The following is a 22,893-nucleotide window of genomic DNA, read 5'->3' on the forward strand; positions in this document are numbered from 1 at the left end:
ACAATGTGCTCCAGTATGCTTAAAACAGTATTTGTCTATAAAACCAGCATGTGTGTACTTTAGCCTGGCCTTTCACAGTATCTAGGCCCTTAAGACTTTAACAGAACAAAATGGTACACCACTTAGATGTACGCACAGGTTACACTTAATAGAGGACAATATGCTTTTAGTGCTCTGCTCACCCTAACTGGCTGGCTACTAATTACCTTTTCAGTTGTTGTACACACCAGTGCTGCAGCACACAGTTGCCTGTGTACTACACCCAAAATTGCACGTACTCTCTCAATCTCACTCTCTTCCCTATCAGTGCTTCTAGGCTGGATTTGGGCTTGAGGTGAATCACTGCTCTAAAAAGCTTTCTGTGCAACACACACTGCTCTCTGTCCCTCTCTTGCAATAGAATGCTGATGTGACTGGGAGGTGAATCGCTTCTGTAAAAATTGCATTTCTGTGCAACACACACTGCTGTCTGTCCCTCTCTCTCTGTAATAGAACGCTGATTGTGACTGGCCGCAAGATGGCTGCCGATTGTATAGGGCTGTGACATCACAGGGGTGACTGGCTGCTGATAAGCTGTATGCTGCATGTGATTCAGGGTCATCTCGCCGACCCTTGTTCCCGCCTTCCCAGGATTCCTTGCCCTATGTCCTCACATGTGGATCTGCTATTTTAGATGCCCGGCCCCTGGAGCCTGGACTGCACTAAATGGAATTTAATGAAGCGATTTGCGCAATCAAATTGGGGCGATATTAGCATTCGTTACGACTCAAATTTCCTGACGTTCGTAACGAATTCGAATTCATCAGATTCGATTTGCTCATCCCCAGTTTTCAGTATTAAAGACACCTGTCCACAACCTCAAACAGTCACACTCCAAACTCCACTGAGGCTAAGATCAAAGAGCTGTCGAAGGACATCAGAAACAAATTATAGACCTGCACAAGGCTGGGAAGACTGAATCTGCAATAGGCAAGCAGCTTGGTGGTGAAGAAATCAACTGTGGGAGCAATTATTAGAAAATGGAAGACATACAAGATCACTGATAATCTCCCTCGATCTGGGGCTCCATGCAAGATCTCAACCCGTGGTATCAAAATGATCACAAGAATGGTGATCAAAATTCCCAGAACCACACAGGGGGGACCTAGTGACTGACCTGCAGAGAGCTGGGATCAAAGGAACAAAGGCTACCATCAGTAACACACTACGCCACCAGGGACTCAAATCATGCACGTCTGGTGTCCCCTGCTTAAGCCAGTACATGTCCGGGCCTGCCTGAAGTTTGCCAGAGAGCATTTGGATGATCCAGAAGATTATAGGGAAAATGTCATATGATCAGATGAAACCAAAGTAGAACTTTTTGGTAAAAACTCAACTCATCGTGTTTAGAGGAGAAAGAATGCTGAGTTGCATCAAAAGAACTCCATACCTACTGTGAAGCATGTGGGTGGAAACATCATGCTTTGGGGCTGTTTTCAGAAAAGGGACCAGGACGACTGACCCGTGTAAAGGAAAGAATGAATAGGGCCATGTATGAGATTTTGAGTGGAAACCTCCTTCCATCAGCAAGGGCATTGAAGATGAAACGTGGCTGGGTCTTTCAGCATGACAATGATCCCAAACACACCGCCTGGGCAACAAAGGAGTGGCTTCGTAAGAAGGATTTCAAGGTCCTGGAGTGGCCTAGCCAGTCTCCAGATCTCCACACCATAGAAAACCTTTAGAGTTAGTTGAAAGTCTGTGTTGCCCAGTGACAGCCCCAAAACATCACTGCTCTAGAGGAGATCTGCATGGAGGTATGGGCTGAAATACCAACAACAGTGTGTGAAAACCTTGTGAAGACTTACAGAAAATGTTTGACCTCTGTCATTGCCAACAAAGGGTATTTAACAAAGTATTGAGATTAACTTTTGTTATTGACCAAATACTTATTTTCCACCATAATTTGCAAATAAATTCTTTAAAAATCAGACCAGTGATTTATGGATTTTTTTTCTCATTATGTCTCTCATAGTTGAGGTATACCTATGATGTACAATTACAGCCTCTCATCTTTATAAGAGGGAGAACGTTGCACAATTGGCGGCTGACTAAATACTTTTTTGCCCCACTGTATTTGGTATCGCCGCATGTGTAAATGTCCAAACTATAAAAATATAATGTCTATGAAAAATAAAAAAAAGTGATCAAAAAGTCACATATACGCAAAAGTAGTACCAAAAAAAATAAAGATCATGGCGCAAAAAATGAGCCCTCGCACATCCCCGTAATCAGAAAGAGGCGAGGTTACTGATATTGTAAAAAAAAAGTTTGAGATTTTTAAAAGCAGTACAGTAATAGAAAAGTATGTAATCATGGGTATCATTTTAATCATATTAACGCACAAAATAAAGAAAACATGTCATTTTCACCATAAAGTGTACAGCTTGATAACAAAACCTCCCCAAATTAGCAAAATTGGGATTTTCGTTTAAATTTCCTTATACAATTTTTTTTTTTTTTTGGGGGGGGGGGGGGGGGGGGGGTTACCATACATTTTAGGGTTAAATCAGTGATGTCATTACGAAGTACAATTGGTTGCACACAGGGCAAGGATTTCTGCCTACACAAGCGAAGCTCCATTTTGGTGCCCCCCCCCCCCCACCCAAAACCTGCAGTCCACCCTGCGCCCCACCTCCCTTGCATATATGTTTCTTTAAATTATTTCCTATGCAACACCACAGATAACAGTGATAACTATGAGTACAGATAATCTAGTAGATGTGACCTGCAGTCCTATGTAACACCACAGATAACACAGTGATATCTCTCTGAGTACAGATAATGTAGTAGATGTGACCTGCAGTCCTATGTAACACCACAGATAACACAGTGATATCTCTCTGAGTACAGATAATGTAATAGATGTGACCTGCAGTCCTATGTAACACCACAGATAACACAGTGATATCTCTCTGAGTACAGATAATGTAATAGATGTGACCTGCAGTCCCATGTAACACCACAGATAACACAGTGATAACTCTCTGAGTACAGATAATGTAGTAGATGTGACCTGCAGTCCTATGTAACACCACAGATAACACAGTGATAACTCTCTGAGTACAGATAATGTAGTAGATGTGACCTGCAGTCCTATGTAACACCACAGATAACAGTGATAACTAATGAGTACAGATAATGTAGTAGATGTGACCTGCAGTCCCTATGTAACACCACAGATATCACAGTGATAACTCTCTGAGTACAGATAATGTAGTAGATGTGACCTGCAGTCCTATGTAACACCACAGATAACACAGTGATAACTCTCTGAGTACAGATAATGTAATAGATGTGACCTGCAGTCCTATGTAACACCACAGATAACAGTGATAACTATGAGTACAGATAATGTAGTAGTGTGACCTGCAGTCCTATGTAACACCACAGATAACAGTGATAACTATGAGTACAGATAATGTAGTAGATGTGACCTGCAGTCCTATGTAACACCACAGATAACACAGTGATAACTCTCTGAGTACAGATAATGTAATAGATGTGACCTGCAGTCCTATGTAACACCACAGATAACAGTGATAACTATGAGTACAGATAATGTAGTAGATGTGACCTGCAGTCCTATGTAACACCACAGATAACAGTGATAACTATGAGTACAGATAATGTAGTAGATGTGACCTGCAGTCCTATGTAACACCACAGATATCACAGTGATAACTCTCTGAGTACAGATAATGTAGTAGATGTGACCTGCAGGTCCTATGTAACACCACAGATAACACAGTGATAACCTCTCTGAGTACAGATAATGTAGTAGATGTGACCTGCAGTCCTATGTAACACCACAGATAACAGTGATAACTATGAGTACAGATAATGTAGTAGAAGTGACCTGCAGTCCTATGTAACACCACAGATAACACTTTCGGTTCGAGGCACACCGCGGGGAAAAAAATTTCGCCAGGCACCCCTACCGAAGTTGACAAGAAAAAAAAAAAAAAAAAAAGGATTACGCAATGCACAACGGGGGAGATTTATCAAAATCTGGCAGGAAGAAAAGTTTCTGAGTTGCCCACAGCAACCAATCAGATCGCTGCTTTCATTTTTTCAGAGGCCTTGGTTAACAAGTGAAAGAAGAAATCTGATTGGTTGCTATGGGCAACTGGGCAACTTTTCCTCTGGACAGGTTTTGATAAATCTCCTCCAATATCTATTTATCTGTGGGTATGTAGTTATATAGTTTCCAGTGCTGCTTTATGCAGCAACTCACAAATGACGTCTTCTCTAATCAGTGTCGTTCTCTTCTCTTCTCCATCTCTTCCGGCCATCATCACACTTTCTTCCAGCCACAATTCTTCACCGTTAAACCTGCAAAACAAATCTATTAGGCTCCGCACTTTGATGGAAGGGATATGCAGGGGGAACGCTGTGTGCGTACGCACAACAAAGCGCACAGATACTTCCCCCCCTGCGCGCTAAAAGCGCGTTCTGGGCACAGGGAGAGGTGCTGGTACTGTCAATAGGCATTTTTGGAAGTGGCGGTACTGAGTACCGCCGCATTCCGGCCCACTTAAAGCACTGGTCTTAGTAAAAAAAAAAAAAAAAAAAGTCTTGTCTTTTTCTGCCCCATCGGCTGCGGAGTCCTTGCGCCCCCAAGCGGACGCTTGGTTTGCCTAATGGCAGAACCGGCCCTGGTTGCACAAAAAAACAAGCCCTCATATGGGTGAATGAAAATATAAAAGCATTATGGATTTTAGAAGGCGAGCAGGAAAAAACAAAAATGCAAAAATAAAATTGGCTGTGTCCTTAAAGGGGTACTCTGCTGTAAACATCTTATTAGGGGATAAGACGTTAGATCGCGGAGGTCCCGCTGCTGGGGACCGCCGTGATCTCCGGTGCGGCACCCCTGTCATTTGGTGCACAGAGCAAACTCTGCACCGTGCCTGATGACTGGTGTTGCCGGCCGCTACGCCCCCTTCATTCACATCTATAGGAGGAGGCGTGACGGTTATGTACTAGCAGTCACGCCCCCTACCATAGACATGAAAGGAGGGGGCGTGGCATGATGTCATGAATACGGAAGCTGCAAGCTTCCATGTTCCGGACGCCACCGCTTCTGGCCCGGAGATCGCGGGGCTCCCCAGCGGCGGGATGCCCCTTGATCTAACATCTTATCCCCTATCCTTTGGATACGGGGTAAGATGTTTACAGCTGGGTACCACTTTAATGCTAAAATGGACTGTGAAGTAACACAGGCACATTAAAACAGAAATAATTCAGTATAAAAAGCATCTGTCTGCTCTTAATATGTCTGTTTAACTTGATACTTATATTGCCATGATAACTATTCTGAAGCATCTTTTCTGAGAACTCTAAGAGGTGCAGTTCCTCTGTTATTCCTGAAAATGTATGAATACATTGACAACTGGGACCTAAAGTTGACCTTCCACCTACTCCGGTGGAATTTTTTTTTTTTTTTAAATCAACTTGTGCCAGAAAGTTAAACAGATTTGTAAATTACTTCTATTAAAAAATCTTAATCCTTCCAGTACTTATTAGCTGCTGAATACTACAGAAGAAATTATTTTCTTTTTGGAACACAGAGCTCTCTGCTGAATCACGAGCACAGTGCTCTCTGCTGACATCTCTGTCCATTTTAAGAACTGTCCAGAGTAGGAGAAAATCCACATAGCAAACATAGGCTGCTATGTTTTTCAGTTTAGCACTTTCGTTTTTTACTCCTCCCTTCAAATAACTTTCAATTTTCTACTTACAGACCCACCCATTTGAGGCTTTTTTCCCCCCAATTGTACTTTGTAATGACATCAATAACAAAATCAATGGAGAAACAAAAAATATATATATTTGTGGGACAAATAAAAAAAAAGAACACCATTTTGAAACTTTTGGGGCTTCTGTTTCTATGTACTTTTTTTTGCAAAATAATACCTTATCTTTATTCTGTAGGTCCATACGAATACAACGATACCCAAATTATAGAGGTTTTGTTTTATTTTACAGCTTTAAAAAATTGTAACTTTTTGTAGAAAATAAGTTTACTTAAAATTGTCCATATCTGATCCCTTTAACTTTTTATTATTATTCCGTATACGGTAATGTTTAGGGCTTATTTTTTGCTCCATGATCTGTAGTTTTTATCGGTACCATTTTTGTTTTGATGAGACTTTTTGAATTCTTTTTACAAAAATTTTTATGGTATATGAAGTGATCAAAAATGCACAATTTTTTACGTTAACGCCACTGTCCGTGCAACTTAATTAACATTATATTTTATATTTCATTTCAGACATTTATGCAAGCGGTGATACCACATATGTTTATGTTTCTATTTGTTTACATTATTTTATGTAAAAAATGGTTCAAACTTTTGTTAGTGAGGACGCTAATTCACATTTATTAACCTTTTTTTTTAAAATGTTTACACTTAATTTTTGTCCCCATAGGGAACTATTACATGCAATCTTTGGACAGCAAACACAGAATTATGCTGCTCTACAGAACAGTATTGATCAGTGTTATCGGTGCTCCATTGCTACAGCCTGCCATGGTTTCCTGGAGCATTGGAGCACCCATCAGACGGCGAGGAGGTAGGTAAGGGACCTCCCGCTGTCCTCTCAGCTGATCAGGACCTCATGATTTTACCGATGGTGTCCCGATAAGCTCCACTGAGCTACCGCAGATTGATTTTTCCCATATTAGATTACGCAATCATTTTTGATTGCGATGTCTAAAGGTTAATGGGGATCCATTGGGTATGAAGCTCACTCAGCTCCATCAGGTTAAAAAGATATGCAAATTAGACTTTGAAGCCTACTGGCACAGTCCGGCCCTTTCACCAGTTAGTCACTCCCCTCTGTTCACTGGTCACCTCCTCTACCCCCCCCCCCCCCCCCAACTGACAGTCACTAGGCTGTACTGTAATCCCCGCCCAGTGGACTCCAAAGCTTAATTTGTATATCTATTTAAATTCTGATATCTTCTGCTGGAGGGAGTGAATGAACTGATTAGATGTATGTACGGATTCAGCTATGCCCTTGCTTTACACCCTAAAAACCTGCTGACAGGTCCGCTTTAACATTTCCTTTGCCTGTAGGATGTATGTCTACACAGACACTGTCTATTTAGGGGTTACGGCAAGAATAAATGTTATCAAGTATCTAATTGGTGGGGGTCTATCCACTGGGTCCCTCACAGATCAGAAGAACATAGGTCCATTGCCCCCACCCCCCTCTAAAGTGAATGGAGCTGCAGCTATTCCCATAGCTAGCAAATTAAGCACTGGTCGCGCATGCTTGCAGCCGCTCCATTCATTCAAGGGTCAGTAGAACTCTGTTTTAGTGGTACAGTCGGATAGGTGATAAATAACTCCTGAAATAACTCCTTTTATAAGAGAAATGGTGACACCCAGTTGTAAATTTATTTCTACATTTCCAAATGGAACAGCAGACAAACAGCGAAACACATTTTATAAGAACACAAGTATTTACTAGAACAGTAAAACTTTAAAGTTTTACTATAATCTGATTGAAGATCAGAGTGCTGCTTCCTTCCCTATGGGATTTGTTTCATCCAGTTTCACCGTGATTATGGCTATCACGCCCTATGCACCTAGCCTAGTCGGCTTATTGAAACCCATCGTGGAAGGGTTAGAGGATTACACTTTCTTCTTTTGTTCATTTACTAGAACAAACCTACAAATATAGCTTATAGGTTCTCGTAAAGTTTTCTCAACTTACACAGTATAGGGCATAGTTAACTATCTGACAGATGGAGACCCCCACAATCTTGCGAAGAGGGACCCAAGTTTCCCATTGGAATGTAGCTGAGGGTCAGGCATGTGTGTCGCTGCTCCATTAATTCTCTATGTAAGCAGTGGAGACAGCCAAAGACTGTACATGGCTACACTGTGGATAGGGGATTAATTTGCATGTTGGGACAACCAACCATACTTGGGTAAACTTACTTGTTAGATATTTTGCTTTGACTCCTTCTTTGTAAAAGTTAGTGAAACCATGTATTACGTGGTTATCTATTCACTTTAATATAAATGTAGAAATAAGGCGGCACCGCTATATACCCCTGTGGTTTGCGCTCAATGGATGCAGGTTAGTACTAAGGCTGTGGGGTCAGGGTAAGTAGGTTTGTAGTCCGGAGGTGCTAGGAAATAATGTAGACCAAAGGAATGAATTAGAAAGAGTAAGTGCTATGCACTACAAAGAATCCTGCAATCACCACTCAGCAGACAACTTCAGATTCCAACAATGGATGGACTGGAAGAGGCTGCAGGAACAGCTTGGGGCGCTCAGCAGCGACTGCCGGCGGTTTTGCACAACTGTGCTTCTTTCGGGCCTTCGGAGGTTTTAAAGATATTAAAAGTGTTAGTCTGAGACCTCTAGTGATCATTAGAATGAGTGAGGAGAAGCACTTTACTCCCTGTACCATAGTGATATCATCTAGCTTTACTGGATTATAGGTCTATGGAGATGGAGAGCCAGGGAGAGAAGTGCACAGCTGCTCACTTCTCCCCGCACATTCTAATAATCATGGGGGTCTCAGCACTGAAACACCAACTGATCGAGACTCTGGCTGTCACGTATGGGCAGGGAAGAGTGAAACCCTAGACTCGACCACTCCCACTCGCCTTGCCTACTTGCGTACCTGCCCTAGGCGACGGGTCCACAACCACGGTGAAAGTCCCTGCCTGAATAAGTTCAGGGAGTCAAACCTCAACAAAATAAACTATAATACAGACGGAGGTCGAGACACTGTATGGAAACAAACGCACTAACAGAAATAATAACTAAAAACATACACACACAATAAGTCAAAGTCCACACACGGAGTCATTTCCAAGAAATAACAGAAATGCCAAATAGCAGAAACAAGAGAGGATTCCGAGAGTGGAGCCAATGGGTCAAATATACCAGAAATACAAGATTCAGTGCAAACGTTATCTAGGAGTATGAGCTCTTTCGCAGGCGAAGTATGAGAGCTGACTGCCAGCTTAAATAGGTCCAGACCAGGTGCTCACATCAAGGTCAGCTGACCAGTCCAGGCCCAAAACATAACACAGAACCGTTTAACCCCACAGGTTCTGACACTGGCATGTTAATGATTGAATGGTGAAGACTTATTGAACTTTCGAGCTCTGGTAAAGTGAAAGCTGAGCTGTGATTGGTTGTTATGGACAACACCAGACAATTTTGGTTGTATGTGTTTAAATTATTCTTCATTTTCAGTCTGTCCGGTTGATGTTGGTGAATGGGAACATTCTTGTTTTTTTTACTCAGAGTCTGAAAACTATCTGATCGTATTGTACACATTTTTAGCCTCTTAGTTAAAACTAAATTGTTCACTGACAGCAAACAAAATAAATGGCAAAAAAAATTTAATCACCAAAAAGTTGCATAAAAAATGAAAAAAACCCTTTTAAAGAGTACCTGTGGTCAGTCAATTTGTTTCATATCATTTTGTAACCCTGGGTGCCCTGGTTCCAAAGGTGGTTTTGTTTTCTGGCTTTGCCCCCCAGTTCCCAAGGAAAAGGATTTTTCTATTTAGTTAACTGACTACTGAATAGTCAATGAGGTAGGAACTTTATTACAAACTGGGGTATTAAAGGGGTTATCCAGTGAAAAATGTGTTTATGGCGTCAAAAATTATAATAAAGCAATTTACCTATATAATGTTATTAGCCATAGTGCACAGATCTCTCCATATCAGCTGCTCTCTCCCTTGTTCCTGTGACATCCTGTCCCATCCCTGCTCCCCTCCTCCCATCTCATCTGTTTAGGACAAGACCGTTGATGTAAAGAGGGGAAGGTTATATTACTGCTCATTAGATTTTAAGGCAGCAGAAAGCCATTCTAAGTCACAGTAGTTTCAGACAGATAAAACAGAAGGCTCACTGCCATCTTATTTGAAAAAGGCTTCCTGCTGTCTTAACATTTAATGAGCAGTAATATGAGCTCCCCTCTTCACATTAATGGTCTGTTCCTGAGCAGACAGGAGGGAGATGAGGGACATAAGCTTTTCTTTCAGAGAGTTTGACTGGACGTCACGGCTACAAGCTAAACAGCTCAGCTAATATGAATAGATCTGTGCACTTTGGCTAATAACATTTTATTAGCAAGTTTCTGTTATACTTTTTGACACCATACACTGGTTGTTGTTTTCTTTTTGTTTTTTTTTTTTTTGTTTTTTTTTTTGCTGGACAACCCCTTTAATGCTAGGCTAAGAAGGTGTGAATATGAGGCTTAGGGGACATAAATTGATTCCAAGGGTGTAATTACAAAGATCCTAATGACAGTCCCTTGAGCCTAGTTTCAACATTCTATTTTGCCATAAAATTCTAACCCATATGACTATATGGGTTAGAATAGAAATGGTCAACCAAATAGTAAAATTCCTTTTTTGGGGGAGAGCCGGGGGTTGTGTAGCAAGAAATTAAAAACATCACCATTTTTTTTAAAAACTGATCACATGTCCTTCAAAGGGAGCCTGTCATCAGTTTCATGCTGCCTGAACCACGAGGTATCAGTCCCTGGCGGGTGCTCGGCTGCTCCCCGGCCTTGATTGTTAGATCCCTTCTTGTTTGTGTATAGACAGAGATATAACAATGAAGCCTAGAGAGGCAGACAAAAACCATTGTCTGCTGCCTTAAAGAGGAACTCCCGTGGAAAACTGGTTCCAGAAAGTTAAACAGATTTGTAAATCCCGTCTATTAAAAAATCTTAATCCTTCCAATACTTTATAGGGGCTGTATACTAAAGAGAAATCCAAAAAAGAAATTCATTTCCTCTGATGTCATGACCACAGTGCTCTCTGCTGACCTCTGCTGTCCATTTTAGGAACTGTCCAGAGCAGGATCTGTTTGCTATGGGGATTTTCTCCTGCTCTCTCTCCTGGACAGTTCCTAAAATGGACAGCAGAGGTCAGCAGAGAGCACTGTGGCCATGACATCAGAGGAAATGCATTTCTTTTTTGGATTTCTCTTTAGTATACAGCCCCTAAAAAGTACTGGAAGGATTAAGATTTTTTAATAGAAGCGATTTACAAATCTGTTTAACTTTCTGGCACCAGTTGATTTAAAAAAAAAAAAAAGTTTTTCACAGGAGTACCCCTTTAACCCCTTCCCGCAAATGGACGTGTATACACGTCCAATACATTTTCTATCACCATGTCCGTTGGCATGGTGATAGAAACGTCATGTCAGCTGTTCTGGACAGCTGACCGATGACACTATGCAGCTGGGGACCAATCAGACTGGTCCCCTGCTGCAGATCATTGTCATTAGTCAGTCAGTTAGTCACTGACTAATGACAAGGACTTGCGGGGTTCCAGGCTGATCGGGTCTCTGGTGACCCGATCGCCATAGGGATGATCGGAGCAGTTAGAGACCGCTCCGATCCATCCTGAGTGATAGCAGCTGCCACCTCGCTCCTAAACCCCTGCCATTGGTCGTTAGGACTAGCGCCCAATGGCAGGAGGGGGGCGGGAGGTTAGAGGGGAAATCCCCGCTCTGCCCCGCCCCTGGATGTCGGGGCAGAGCGGGGGGAAGATGGCGGATGGTCCCGGGACCAGCGATCATGTCCCGGGACCGGCGATCGTGTCGGGACCCGCGGCGGTATCCGGACAGGCAGCGCGGGACCGGCGGAGGCAGCGGCGGACACAGCAGTGAAGATCAGCGGTAAGTGATCTTCACTGCTGCGTTCCAGGAGTTGCCAAACTACAACTCCCAGCAAGCCCAGATAGCCTTAGGCTTTCTGGCCATGCTGGGAGTTGTAGTTTTGCAACATCTGGAGGCCCACTGTGCAGTGGTGTCCAAACTGTGCTCTTACAGATGTTGCAAAACTACAACTCCCAGCATGCCCAGACAGTCCAGGCATGCTGGGAGTTGTAGTTCTGTAACATGTGGCCCTTCAGATGTTGCAGAACTACAACTCCAAGCATGCCTGGACAGTCTGGGCATGCTTGGAGTTGAAGTTTTGCAACATCTGGAGGGCTACAGCTTGGACACCACTGCACAGTGGTCACCAAACTGTGACCCTCCAGATATTGCAAAACTAACTCCCAACATGTCTTTCGGCGGTCTGGGCATGCAGGGAGTTGTAGTTTTTCAACAGCTGGAGGCACCCTTTTTGGGAAACACTGAGTTAAGTAACAAACTCAGTGTTTTGTAACCAGTGTGCCTCCAGCTGTTGTCTAACTACAACCCCCAGCATGCATGGACAGCCAAAGAACATGCTGGGAGTGTTAGTAGTATGCCTCCAGCTGTTGCATAACTACAAGTCCCAGCATGCCCTCAGTTGTCACTGCATGCTGAGAGTTGTAGTTTTTGCAACGGCTGAAGGCACACTGGTTGTGAAGTTTGTTACCTAACACAGTGTTTCGCAACCAGTGTGCCTCCAGCTGTTGCAAACTACAATTCCCAGCATGCACTGATAGACCGTACATGCAGGGAGTTGTAGTTTTGCAACAGCTGGAGGCACACTGGTTGCGAAACACTGAGTTAAGTAACAAACTCTGTGTTTTGCAACCAGTGTGCCTCCAGCTGTTGCATAACTTCAAACCCCAGCATGCACGGACAGCCAAAGGGCATGCTGGTAGTGGTAGTTTTGCAACAGCTGGAGGTTTACGCCCCTCCCATGTGAATGTACATTCACACGGGCCGGGGTCTACAGCGAGCTTCTTGCTACAAGTTTGAGATGTATGTAACCGAAAAGGACTTTCCTCAAGGGCTCAAATAGAATAATATAATATAGATAGGGTAGGGGGTTTATTATTCACTAAAAGAGCAACTAAAACAACAACCTACAGGTGTGGAAGACCACACAACAAAATGGTGAATATACCCCAGTTGGAAGTAACTTATGACAAGTATGATCATGTATAAAAATGATTTTATATTCACTCCTTGACAAAGCCACTTCTGGCAAAACGCGTCGGAGCTGTGGAGGTGGACTCTGGTGAGTCCTGTGCCAGCCTATACCAAACGGTCTTTCTTTGTATATCATTCTTTGCTGCTAGTCACTACTCAAATTTGCTGCTATCTATTTGCTGCTATCCATATTATTGCTGCTATCTGCCTGTTGGTTGTTATTGCTTATTGTTAGCACCATACTGGGTGACCCAGGTAATATTCTTCTTTTTTTGGGTTGCATGTTCATGTCCTTGCCCACTTCACTTGCACGGTAATTTTTGCACTTGTTGTAACTCACTTGAGTGCTGTGCTTTACTTATTATTTTTTTCTGCCTTGGTTATTAATTAATAATTGCAGCTCACTATTAGCACCGTGACTTTCCAAGAAACTTTTTTATCTCTTCACCTATTCTATTGGCATACAGGTTTTCTCACCCCAGTATCCACCCTATATTTTATTATTTATATATATATATATATATATATATATATATATATATATATATATTCTTTATTTTTATACTACCCTTTATGAATTGATTCTGTGATTTCAGATATACATATATGTATTTTTTAAACTATATATTTCAATAAAATCATTTTTATACATGATCATACTTGTCATAAGTTACTTCCAACTGGGGTATATTCACCATTTTGTTGTGTGGTCTTCCACACCTGTAGGTTGTTGTTTAAGTTTGAGATGCAGCAAGTTTTCCGCCACAGCTCAAACTCCCAGAGGGAAGCTCGCTGTAGACCCCGGCCGTGTGAGTCTACCCTAAAAACACCACACTATACTACATTACACAAAAAAAAAAGTAAAACGCTACATACACACCTACCCCTACACAGCCCCCCCCCCCTCCCCCCTCCAAGACAACTCCCAGTATTACCGGACAGCGATTGACTTTCCAGGCATGCTGGAAGTTTTGCAACAGCTGGAGGCACCCTGTTTGGGAAACACTGCCATACGGTATTTTTGGTATCGGAGGCAAGTGTTATTCTTGCATCCGGTTCCGTCCTTATGCAGATTCCTTATTTAGTCCTCAAATGTGCATGGCGCTCTCTCACTTCAGAGCCCTGTCGTATTTCAAGTTTAGGGCCACATATGGGGTATTTTCGTACTCAGGAGAAATTGCCTAACAAATTTTGGGGGCTTTTTCTCCTATTACTCCTTGTAAAAATGTAAAATTTGGGGGAAAACCAGCATTTTAGTGGAAAAAAAATCATTTACACATCCGACTTTAATGAAAAGTCGTCAAAAACCTGTGGGGTGTTAAGGCTCACTGTACCCCTTGTTACCTTCCTTGAGGGGTGTAGTTTCCATAATAGCATGCCACGTGGATTTTTTTTGCTGTTCTGGCACCATGGGGGCTTCCTAAATGTGACATGCCCCCCCAAAAACCATTTCAGAAAAATTCACTCTCCAAAATCCCATTGTCGCTCCTTCCCTTCTGAGCCCTCTACTGCGCCGATCGAACACTTTACATACACATATGAGGTATTTCCTTACTCGAGAGAAATTGGGTTACAAATTTTGGGGGGATTTCTTTCCTTTTACCCCTTATAGAAATACAAAAACTGGGTCTACAAGAACATGCGAGTGTAAAAAATGCAGATTTAGAATTTTCTCCTTCACTTTCCTACTATTCCTGTGAAACACCTAAAGGGTTCATACACTTACTGAATGTCATTTTGAATACTTTGGGGGGTGCAGTTTTTATAATGGGGTCATTAGTGGGGTATTTCTAATATGAAGACCCTTCAAATCCACTTCAAACCTGAACTGGTCCCTGAAAAATTCAGATTTAGAACATTTTGTGAAAAATTAGAAAATTGCTGCTGAACTTTGAAGCCCTCTTAGGTCTTCCAAAAGTAAAAACACGTCAACTTTATGATGCAAACATAAAGTAGACATATTGTATATGTGAATCAATATATAATTTATTTGGTATGTCTATGTTTCTTACAAGCACAGAGTTTCAAAGTTTGAAAATTGCAAAATTTTCCAAATTTTTATGAAATTTTGGAATTTTTCACCAAGAAATGATGCAAGTATCGTCGAAATTTTACTGCTATGTTAAAGTAGAATATGTCACGAAAAAACAATCTCGGAATCAAATTCATAAGTAAAAGCATCCCAGAGTTATTAATGCTTAAAGTGACAGTGGTCAGATGTGCAAAAAAACGCTCTGGTCCTTAAGGTGAAAATGGGCTTGGTCCTTAACCCCTTAACGACGCAGGACGTATATTTACGTCCTGCGCCGGCTCCCGCGATATGAAGCAGGATCGCGCCGCGATCCCGCATCATATCGCGTGGGTCCCGGCGCTAATCAACGGCCGGGACCCGCGGCTAATACCACACATCGCCGATCGCGGCGATGTGCGGTATTAACCCTTTAGAAGCGGCGGTCAAAGCTGACCGCCGCTTCTAAAGTGAAACTGAAAGTGACCCGGCTGCTCAGTCGGGCTGTTCGGGACCGCCGCGGTGAAATCGCGGCGTTCCGAACAGCTGATCGGACACCGGGAGGGCTCTTACCTGCCTCCTCGGTGTCCGATCGACGAATGACTGCTCCGTGCCTGAGATCCAGGCAGGAGCAGTCAAGCGCCGATAATGCTGATCACAGGCGTGTTAATGCACGCCAGTGATCAGCATAGGAGATCAGTGTGTGCAGTGTTATAGGTCCCTATGGGACCTATAACACTGCAAAAAAAAAGTAAAAAAAAAGTGTTAATAAAGGTCATTTAACCCCTTCCCTAATAAAAGTTTGAATCACCCCCCTTTTCCCATAAATAAAATAAAAGTGTAAAAAAAAAAATAAATAAACATATGTGGTATCGCCACGTGCGTAAATGTCCGAACTATAAAAATATATGATTAATTAAGCCGTACGGTTAATGGCGTACGCGCAAAAAAATTCCAAAGTCCAAAAAAGCGTATTTTGGTAACTTTTTATAACATTAAAAAATGAATAAAAAGTGATCAAAAAGTCCGATCAAAACAAATATCATACCGATAAAAACTTCAGATCACGGCGCAAAAAATGAGTCCTCATACCGCCCCGTACGTGGAAAAATAAAAAAGTTATAGGGGTCAGAAGATGACATTTTTAAACGTAAAAATTTTCCTGCATGTAGTTATGATTTTTTCCAGAAGTGTGACAAAATCAAACCTATATAAGTAGGGTATCATTTTAACCGTATGGACCTACAGAATAATGATAAGGTGTAATTTTTACCGAAATATGCACTGCGTAGAAACGGAAGCCCCCAAAAGTTACAAAATGGCGTTTTTTTTTCGATTTTGTCGCACAATGATTTTTTTTTTCCGTTTCGCCGTGCATTTTTGGGTAAAATGACTAATGTCACTGCAAAGTAGAATTGGCGACGCAAAAAATAAGCCATAATATGGATTTTTAGGTGGAAAATTGAAAGGGTTATGATTTTTAAAAGGTAAGGAGGAAAAAACGAAAATGCAAAAACGGAAAAACCCTGAGTCCTTAAGGGGTTAAGGGGTTAATGAGCAGCATGAAAGTGATGGCAAGTTTCCTTTTATTTTTAACCACAGTCCACTTTAAGCCATTATCCAGAACCGGTACTACTATAAGGAGATAACGTTCTAAAATGTTCTAAAATTGCTGAAGATGTACTTCCTAATACAAGAGCCGATGTATCCTAGGTGAATATTTAAATGTGAACTGCAGGGGACACTGCTGCTCAATATCATGGGAGGAAAACATCTGGAAAATCCTGAGTGTATTTTATATGAAACGGGACATTTTTCCTCTTAAATTTTCAATTATTCATTGCCGCGTTACTTAATTTTATAGATCATTTTATAAAGTATTTTGAAAGTGCTATGGCATTACCACATTAGCATGTCATTTCACTTCGCTTTTTAATAGTACGAAAGAGCGGAGCCAAAATATTCTGAGAAATAATAATAAAAAAAATGTTTAAAAAAAATTGTAAGTGATTAATATTAGTAAGTGCTTGTTATCTGTGTATTGGAGAGACTAAGTACTTGCTAAGTGTTCTCATATTAGAGTGTTCTAATTAACGCCAGCAAAGATTACTTCTATTTATATTGTAATTCCCCCAAGGTTCATGTAAGGTTAATACAGACCCTTTGCCTCTTTAAATGACATAATTTGACGTTTTGGTCCTACATAATGGTTTCACATAGAGCATGAGTCACGTTAATGGAAAGGTTAAAGATTTTTCTTTTCTTTTTTTTTTTTTTTTCTTTTTTTTAAAGAAATATATCGTACTTAAATTAGTTTAGACAGCATGACATCAGAGAGTAATTAAGTTGGTTTTGGTTGGAATTCCGGTTCCAATTCCTGAGTTCAGGTTTGTAAAAGATTTCTGAGCACCTGCAAGACGCTGTGTGTGTGAAATATTTTCACTGGAAGGGATTCAAATCTTTAAAAAAGGGTTTTACACAGAGGCAGAGCATTACGCCATTCTTCCTCCTTGGAAAAAAAAAAACTCTCAGATTTAAACAAGACTCCTTCAAGTATTCAGACAGTTTTGAAGCAGAAAAGCGGGAGGTAAACTTTACCTTTCGGGAGCAAGTTCTTCCCAGCTGCTGACTGCAGAAAAAAGATTAGAGCAGAATTCATGTTAGTTTCCACTATGGGACTGGATAACAACATAAAGCAAACAGATTTAAAGAGGAAACTAAGAAGAAAGCTGTTCTTGCTAACCCCGGTGTTTTATTCGTTTCATGTTTTCGTATGCCAGTTTGGTGGACCCTTTGCTTTTTTTTTCTTCGGTGATGTTCAAAGAAAAATCAGAACATGAAAATACTGAGATTTATCCCTTTACTGCTTTGGTATCTGACTTGGGACTACTTCGACCTAGTCCCTTTGGTACTGGGCCTTTCTGAACAAGGACAAACCCATCCCGGAGCTAAAGTAGGGGTTCCTGTAGCAGCAGGAAAAGAAAAGATCCCTCTGTTGAAGCTCAACGCAACCCGAGCTGGAAATGCTGGTCATGGAGTTGGCCTTGCAAAGGCTAGGACTAAGAGTCCCACTGTTCAAACAAGGGTTCCTCCAGCTAAAAACGAGGAATCAAAGAAGGAATCTTCAAAAAGACCGTCTCCGGAAAACAAAAATGGAAACACTGAAAATAAGCAACCATCGGCGAAAATTGTGAACACGAGGCCGCTACTCCTCGGTGGAAAGGTCTCTACCAAAATTGTCAATGTTCACGCAGATTCTGCTGGATTAAAACCCAAAAAGCCTTCAAACCCCACTGCTGAGAAGGAACAAAAGGACAATTTTAAGCACCCTCTTATCACTCCCCATGAGTACATGCTTTCACTATATAGAACTCTTTCGGATGCTGAAAGAAAGGGCATGAATGGGAGCCTGAAACTCGAAGCAGGGTTAGCTAACACTATCACCAGTTTTGTAGACAAAGGTCAAGGTAAGAACATGCCAATTCAGAAGAGACTTTTTGATCATTTTTACCTGTAGAAAGTCTTTAAGTATAAAAATGGTAACAACCCATATCAGCCTCTTTTAGAACAGTGGATCTTGCATGACACCTGCTTTTGAGCTCATCCATTTTGAATACCTTAGTTCTTGGCAAAATACATTCTTCCTTGTTTTGAGTATAACTATGTAAAAATTTTGTTTTTTCTTTAGATTTAGATTCAAAGTACCCTTGTTGTTTACAAAAAAAAATGATTACATGCCTTAGAGACATTTTAAAGGTTTTGATCAATTGGGGTCAGATCCCTACTGATCATTAGAACGCGCTGGGAGAAGTGCCTGCTTCAGTGCTTCACTTCCCAGCTCACAGCGATCTTGCTCCAGTTGCACTAGATGGGTCCCATTATAGGTCTACAAAGCCCATCCAGTGTTAAAGGAAAGGGACACTTTAATTTTGCTGAAGGCAAATGAGATTAGTCATTGATAAGACAAGACTGTTCTGTGCACCTGTCAGAGAGCTACATTGCTCTTTTTATAACCTGATATAGATTGTTTTGGGTTTATTACTAGGTTTGGTAACATTCTTGATTGTTTTTGTATTGATTTGCCTACAATAATATTTTTCCTATTCAATATTCCAAACAAATAGTTATTCATTTCTGATCATCATTATAATGCACTATTGTGTATTTTTGGAATATATTTTGTATTTTTGGAATATTGTGTATTTTTGGAATATATTCTCCCTTTTTTTGGAATTAGTGACTCGTTGAGACAGGTTATAGAAACCATAGGTTTTTTTTAGGATTATATGAGATGAAGAAAGTCACTGATCGGATTATTTAAATTATTCCCAAAGTATCCCGGTATCTGTTATTTTTCCAAGTATGTAAATATTCGCGGTCTTCCTGAGCAATTTTGGATGTAGAATCGGTAACAAGGTGCAATGATGTAAATGTTGACCTATTCTCATATGATGAGGAGCTGCAGGGTTATTCTGCACAGGAACTGTGTGTGATTGTGGAGCTTGACAGAAACCCATTCGGCTTCCAAGTGAAAATAAACAAATTGTCTGCTCCTCTAAGGTAACAGCCTTATAGCAAAGAAAATAACTTCAGAAACAGACAACACATTGTTCTAAGGGCTTAAAGGGAAGACTCTGCTTAGTCAGAACCACATTTTCCCCTATTTCACAAATTTTTTTTGGGTGAGGGTTAGTGGTAAAAGAGCTCAATCATGAACGATTTTATTCTTCAGTCTCCGTAGGATAATATGATCCGTCGTGTTTTTAATTAAAAGCAATTTTGGGTCGTTCGCTAGCGTGCGGGACGCGTTAAAACTCAATGGAGGCATTTTCAGCAAAGTATTGTATGTTGCATATTATAAACACCTGTAGCTAATAAAGCGTCCAGCACTTTGGATCCTGCCGTGCAGTAAATCATGTGAATTTCCCCATTATATAAGCCCTTAATCATAGCAGTGAAAACAAGCAAACAGATTCCTCAAGATTTGTGCCCCCATGTATAAGAGGAAATTGATGTTCCAATAACAGCACATTATGACCATAAAGGCAAATGGCCCATTTACTAATGACTGTACTTAATATCACAGAGTCGATTTGTAAAAGTGCCAAAAGTCAGCAATTTAAACGTTTAAAACATGTGATGGGACCAAGTATCGTGATTGGTCAGTAAAATATGGAAGCCATTAGCGTTTTGTGCTCTCAGGGCTATTACAAAGAAATGATAATAATACAAAATTTGAATTAAAAAAAAACAAAGTTTATTTTAAAAAATATTAAATCCAAAAACACAAATGTATGTGTAAGTGGTATAAGTTTTTTTGATAATTCTTGTTCTTTTTATGGAGCTACTGTTATAACAATGGCTGTAGACCCTACTAGTTAAAAAGAATTTTAAAAAAATCAAGTTTTAGGTGGTTATACATATAAACCATACAAGTATTGGTGTTATGTTTTAGGCGCTTCTTATACATATATACCATACAAGTATTCATGTTATGTTTTAGGTGCTTCTTATACATATATACCATACAAGTATTGGTGTTATGTTTTAGGTGGTCATTCATATATACCATACAAGTATTGGTGTTATGTTTTAGGTGCTTCTTATACATATATACCATACAAGTATTCATGTTATGTTTTAGGTGCTTCTTATACATATATACCATACAAGTATTGGTGATATGTTTTAGGTGCTCCTTATACATGTAAACCATACAAGTATTGGTGTTATGTTTTAGGCGGTCCTTATACATGTAAACCATACAAGTATTGGTGATATGTTTTAGGTGCTCCTTATACATGTAAACCATACAAGTATTGGTGTTATGTTTTAGGCGGTCCTTATACATGTAAACCATACTAGATTTGGTGTTATGTTTTAGGTGGTCCTTATACATGTAAACCATACAAGTATTGGTGTTATGTTTTAGGTGTTTCTTATACATGTAAACCATACAAGTATTGGTGTTATGTTTTAGGCGGTCCTTATACATGTAAACCATACTAGTTTTGGTCTTATGCTATTTTGCAATATTGCTCTTCACTTCTCAAGTCCTTTTATTAAACAGTTATTACAATCATTAATATTATTATTCTTTTTCTTTTCTTTTTTTTTTTTTTAAAGATGAACGAATGACGGTGACCAGAAGACAAAAGTACACATTTGACATCTCTGCTCTAGAAAAAGATGGTTTGCTGGGTGCAGAACTCCGCATTTTAAGAAAAAGACCATTAGATCCTAAATTTCAGCTGTCTGGAAAATTTTCACAGATAAAACTATACATTTGTCCAGCAAATAAGAAGCCAGCTACTCTTCTGGATTCTCGGGCTCTCGGCAACAGCGACACGCCAAAGTGGGAAGTTTTTGACATTTGGAAACTTTTCAAAAACTTTAAGAACTCGGCTCAATTGTGTTTCGAGCTCGAAGTTTTGGACAAGGGGAAACCTGTCGACTTAAAAACTGTTGGGTTTAACAGGACTGGCCGTCAGACTAATGAAAAGGCAATTTTTCTCGTCTTTGGTAGGACAAAGAAAAGAGATTTGTTTTTCAATGAAATTAAAGCCAGGTCTGGCCAAGATGATAAAACTGTCTATGAGTATTTATTCAACCAACGGAGGAAGAGAAGGGCTCCGTTTCCAGCAAGAAAGAGGCCGAATAAGAATTCTAAAGCCAGATGTAGCAAAAAGCCCCTTCATGTAAACTTTAAGGACATGGGGTGGGATGACTGGATTATTGCACCTTTGGAGTACGAGGCTTATCATTGTGAAGGCCTTTGTGAATTCCCTTTGAGATCTCACTTAGAACCAACAAATCATGCAGTAATCCAAACTTTGATGAACTCAATGGACCCAGAAACTACACCCCCAACGTGCTGTGTTCCAACAAGGCTAAGTCCTATCAGCATACTATACATAGACTCTGCCAACAATGTGGTCTACAAGCAATATGAGGACATGGTTGTTGAGTCTTGTGGTTGCAGGTAGCAAGATTTGTTACAGCATACGCATCTACGCGACAAAGCCAAAGGAGGGGAACATAGAACTGGGGTGCTGGAATACGACGCACTTTGAAAAAAAATTACCACTGTACAAAACCCAAATGACATATTGAACAATTATTGAGCAATTATGAAAATATAGTAAATGGATAAAACTTTTGAAAAAGAAAAAAAAACTTTGGACGTAACCTTGTAATGCATTGTGCACAAATACAAAAAATGGACGGATAACAAATCTGAAAAATAAAGGAATATATAGAGGTGACAATGATAATGGAATAGTCAATGTTCTATAAAAATGTACATAAAACATAAATAACATAAAATGTTTTCCAAACAATTTCTGAAACAATTGTTTTTCTTCTGATGTTTATAGCAAGAAATCAAATAAAATGTAAAAATGTAGATTGGTTTTTCTCCTTGTCATGCCACTTATTATGGAAAAAGCTCTAAAAAATTCAACAAGAAATGTTAAAAATGTCTCGCAAGAATTTGAATTTGTTCTTGGATTTGCCTGTAAATTTTTCAACCAATATATTATCATTTCTGAATGTGAATTGTAACTTCGCAGTCAGCATCTATTTCTACTACATATGAAAACACAATATGGTTACGTAAAAGTTGCCGGTTTGCATTTGTGAAAATTTGAATAGTAAATCTGATTGTATAATGGTTGAATTAAGAGGAAAAAATAATTCTCTATTGACTATTAGTATAATTGCCAGTTTGGATTCCTGTACATGGTGACCTCACGTACATGCATAGAAAATGAATAACACAAAATAACCCTCATGGTAAACTGAATATGGGGGGAGATTTATCAAAACCTGTGCAAAGTTGACCAGTTGCCCATAGCAACCAATCAGATCGTTTCTTTCATTTTTGAAAAGGTCTCTGAAAAAGGAAAGAACCAATCTGATTGGTTGCTATAGGCAACTGGTCAACTTTTCCTCTGGAAGGGAAAAAATGAGGAAAAACAAG

General features: G+C 40.3%; 1 protein-coding gene across 1 annotated transcript; it reads left to right on the forward strand.

Annotated features, from left to right (window-relative positions):
* The first annotated feature begins 17,748 nt into the window (after nt 1-17,748).
* On the forward strand, nt 17,749-22,228 carry GDF5 (growth differentiation factor 5). Its single transcript, XM_056547911.1, has 2 exons — nt 17,749-18,379; nt 21,039-22,228. The coding sequence occupies exons 1-2, from the start codon at nt 17,749-17,751 to the stop codon at nt 21,896-21,898; spliced, it is 1,491 nt and encodes a 496-aa protein (XP_056403886.1). The 3' UTR covers nt 21,899-22,228.
* The last annotated feature ends 665 nt before the right edge of the window (nt 22,229-22,893 follow it).

Source organism: Hyla sarda, chromosome 12 (genome assembly GCF_029499605.1).
Source record: "Hyla sarda isolate aHylSar1 chromosome 12, aHylSar1.hap1, whole genome shotgun sequence".
Classification (NCBI taxonomy): Eukaryota; Metazoa; Chordata; class Amphibia; order Anura; family Hylidae; genus Hyla; species Hyla sarda.

Coding starts and splice junctions, on each gene's coding strand:
- GDF5 (XM_056547911.1), top strand. CDS start 17,749: ATGAAAATACTGAGATTTATCCCTTTACTGCTTTGGTATCTGACTTGG. Junction 18,380..21,038: donor TTTTGTAGACAAAGGTCAAG/GTAAGAACATGC, acceptor TTTTTTTTAAAG/ATGAACGAATGACGGTGACC.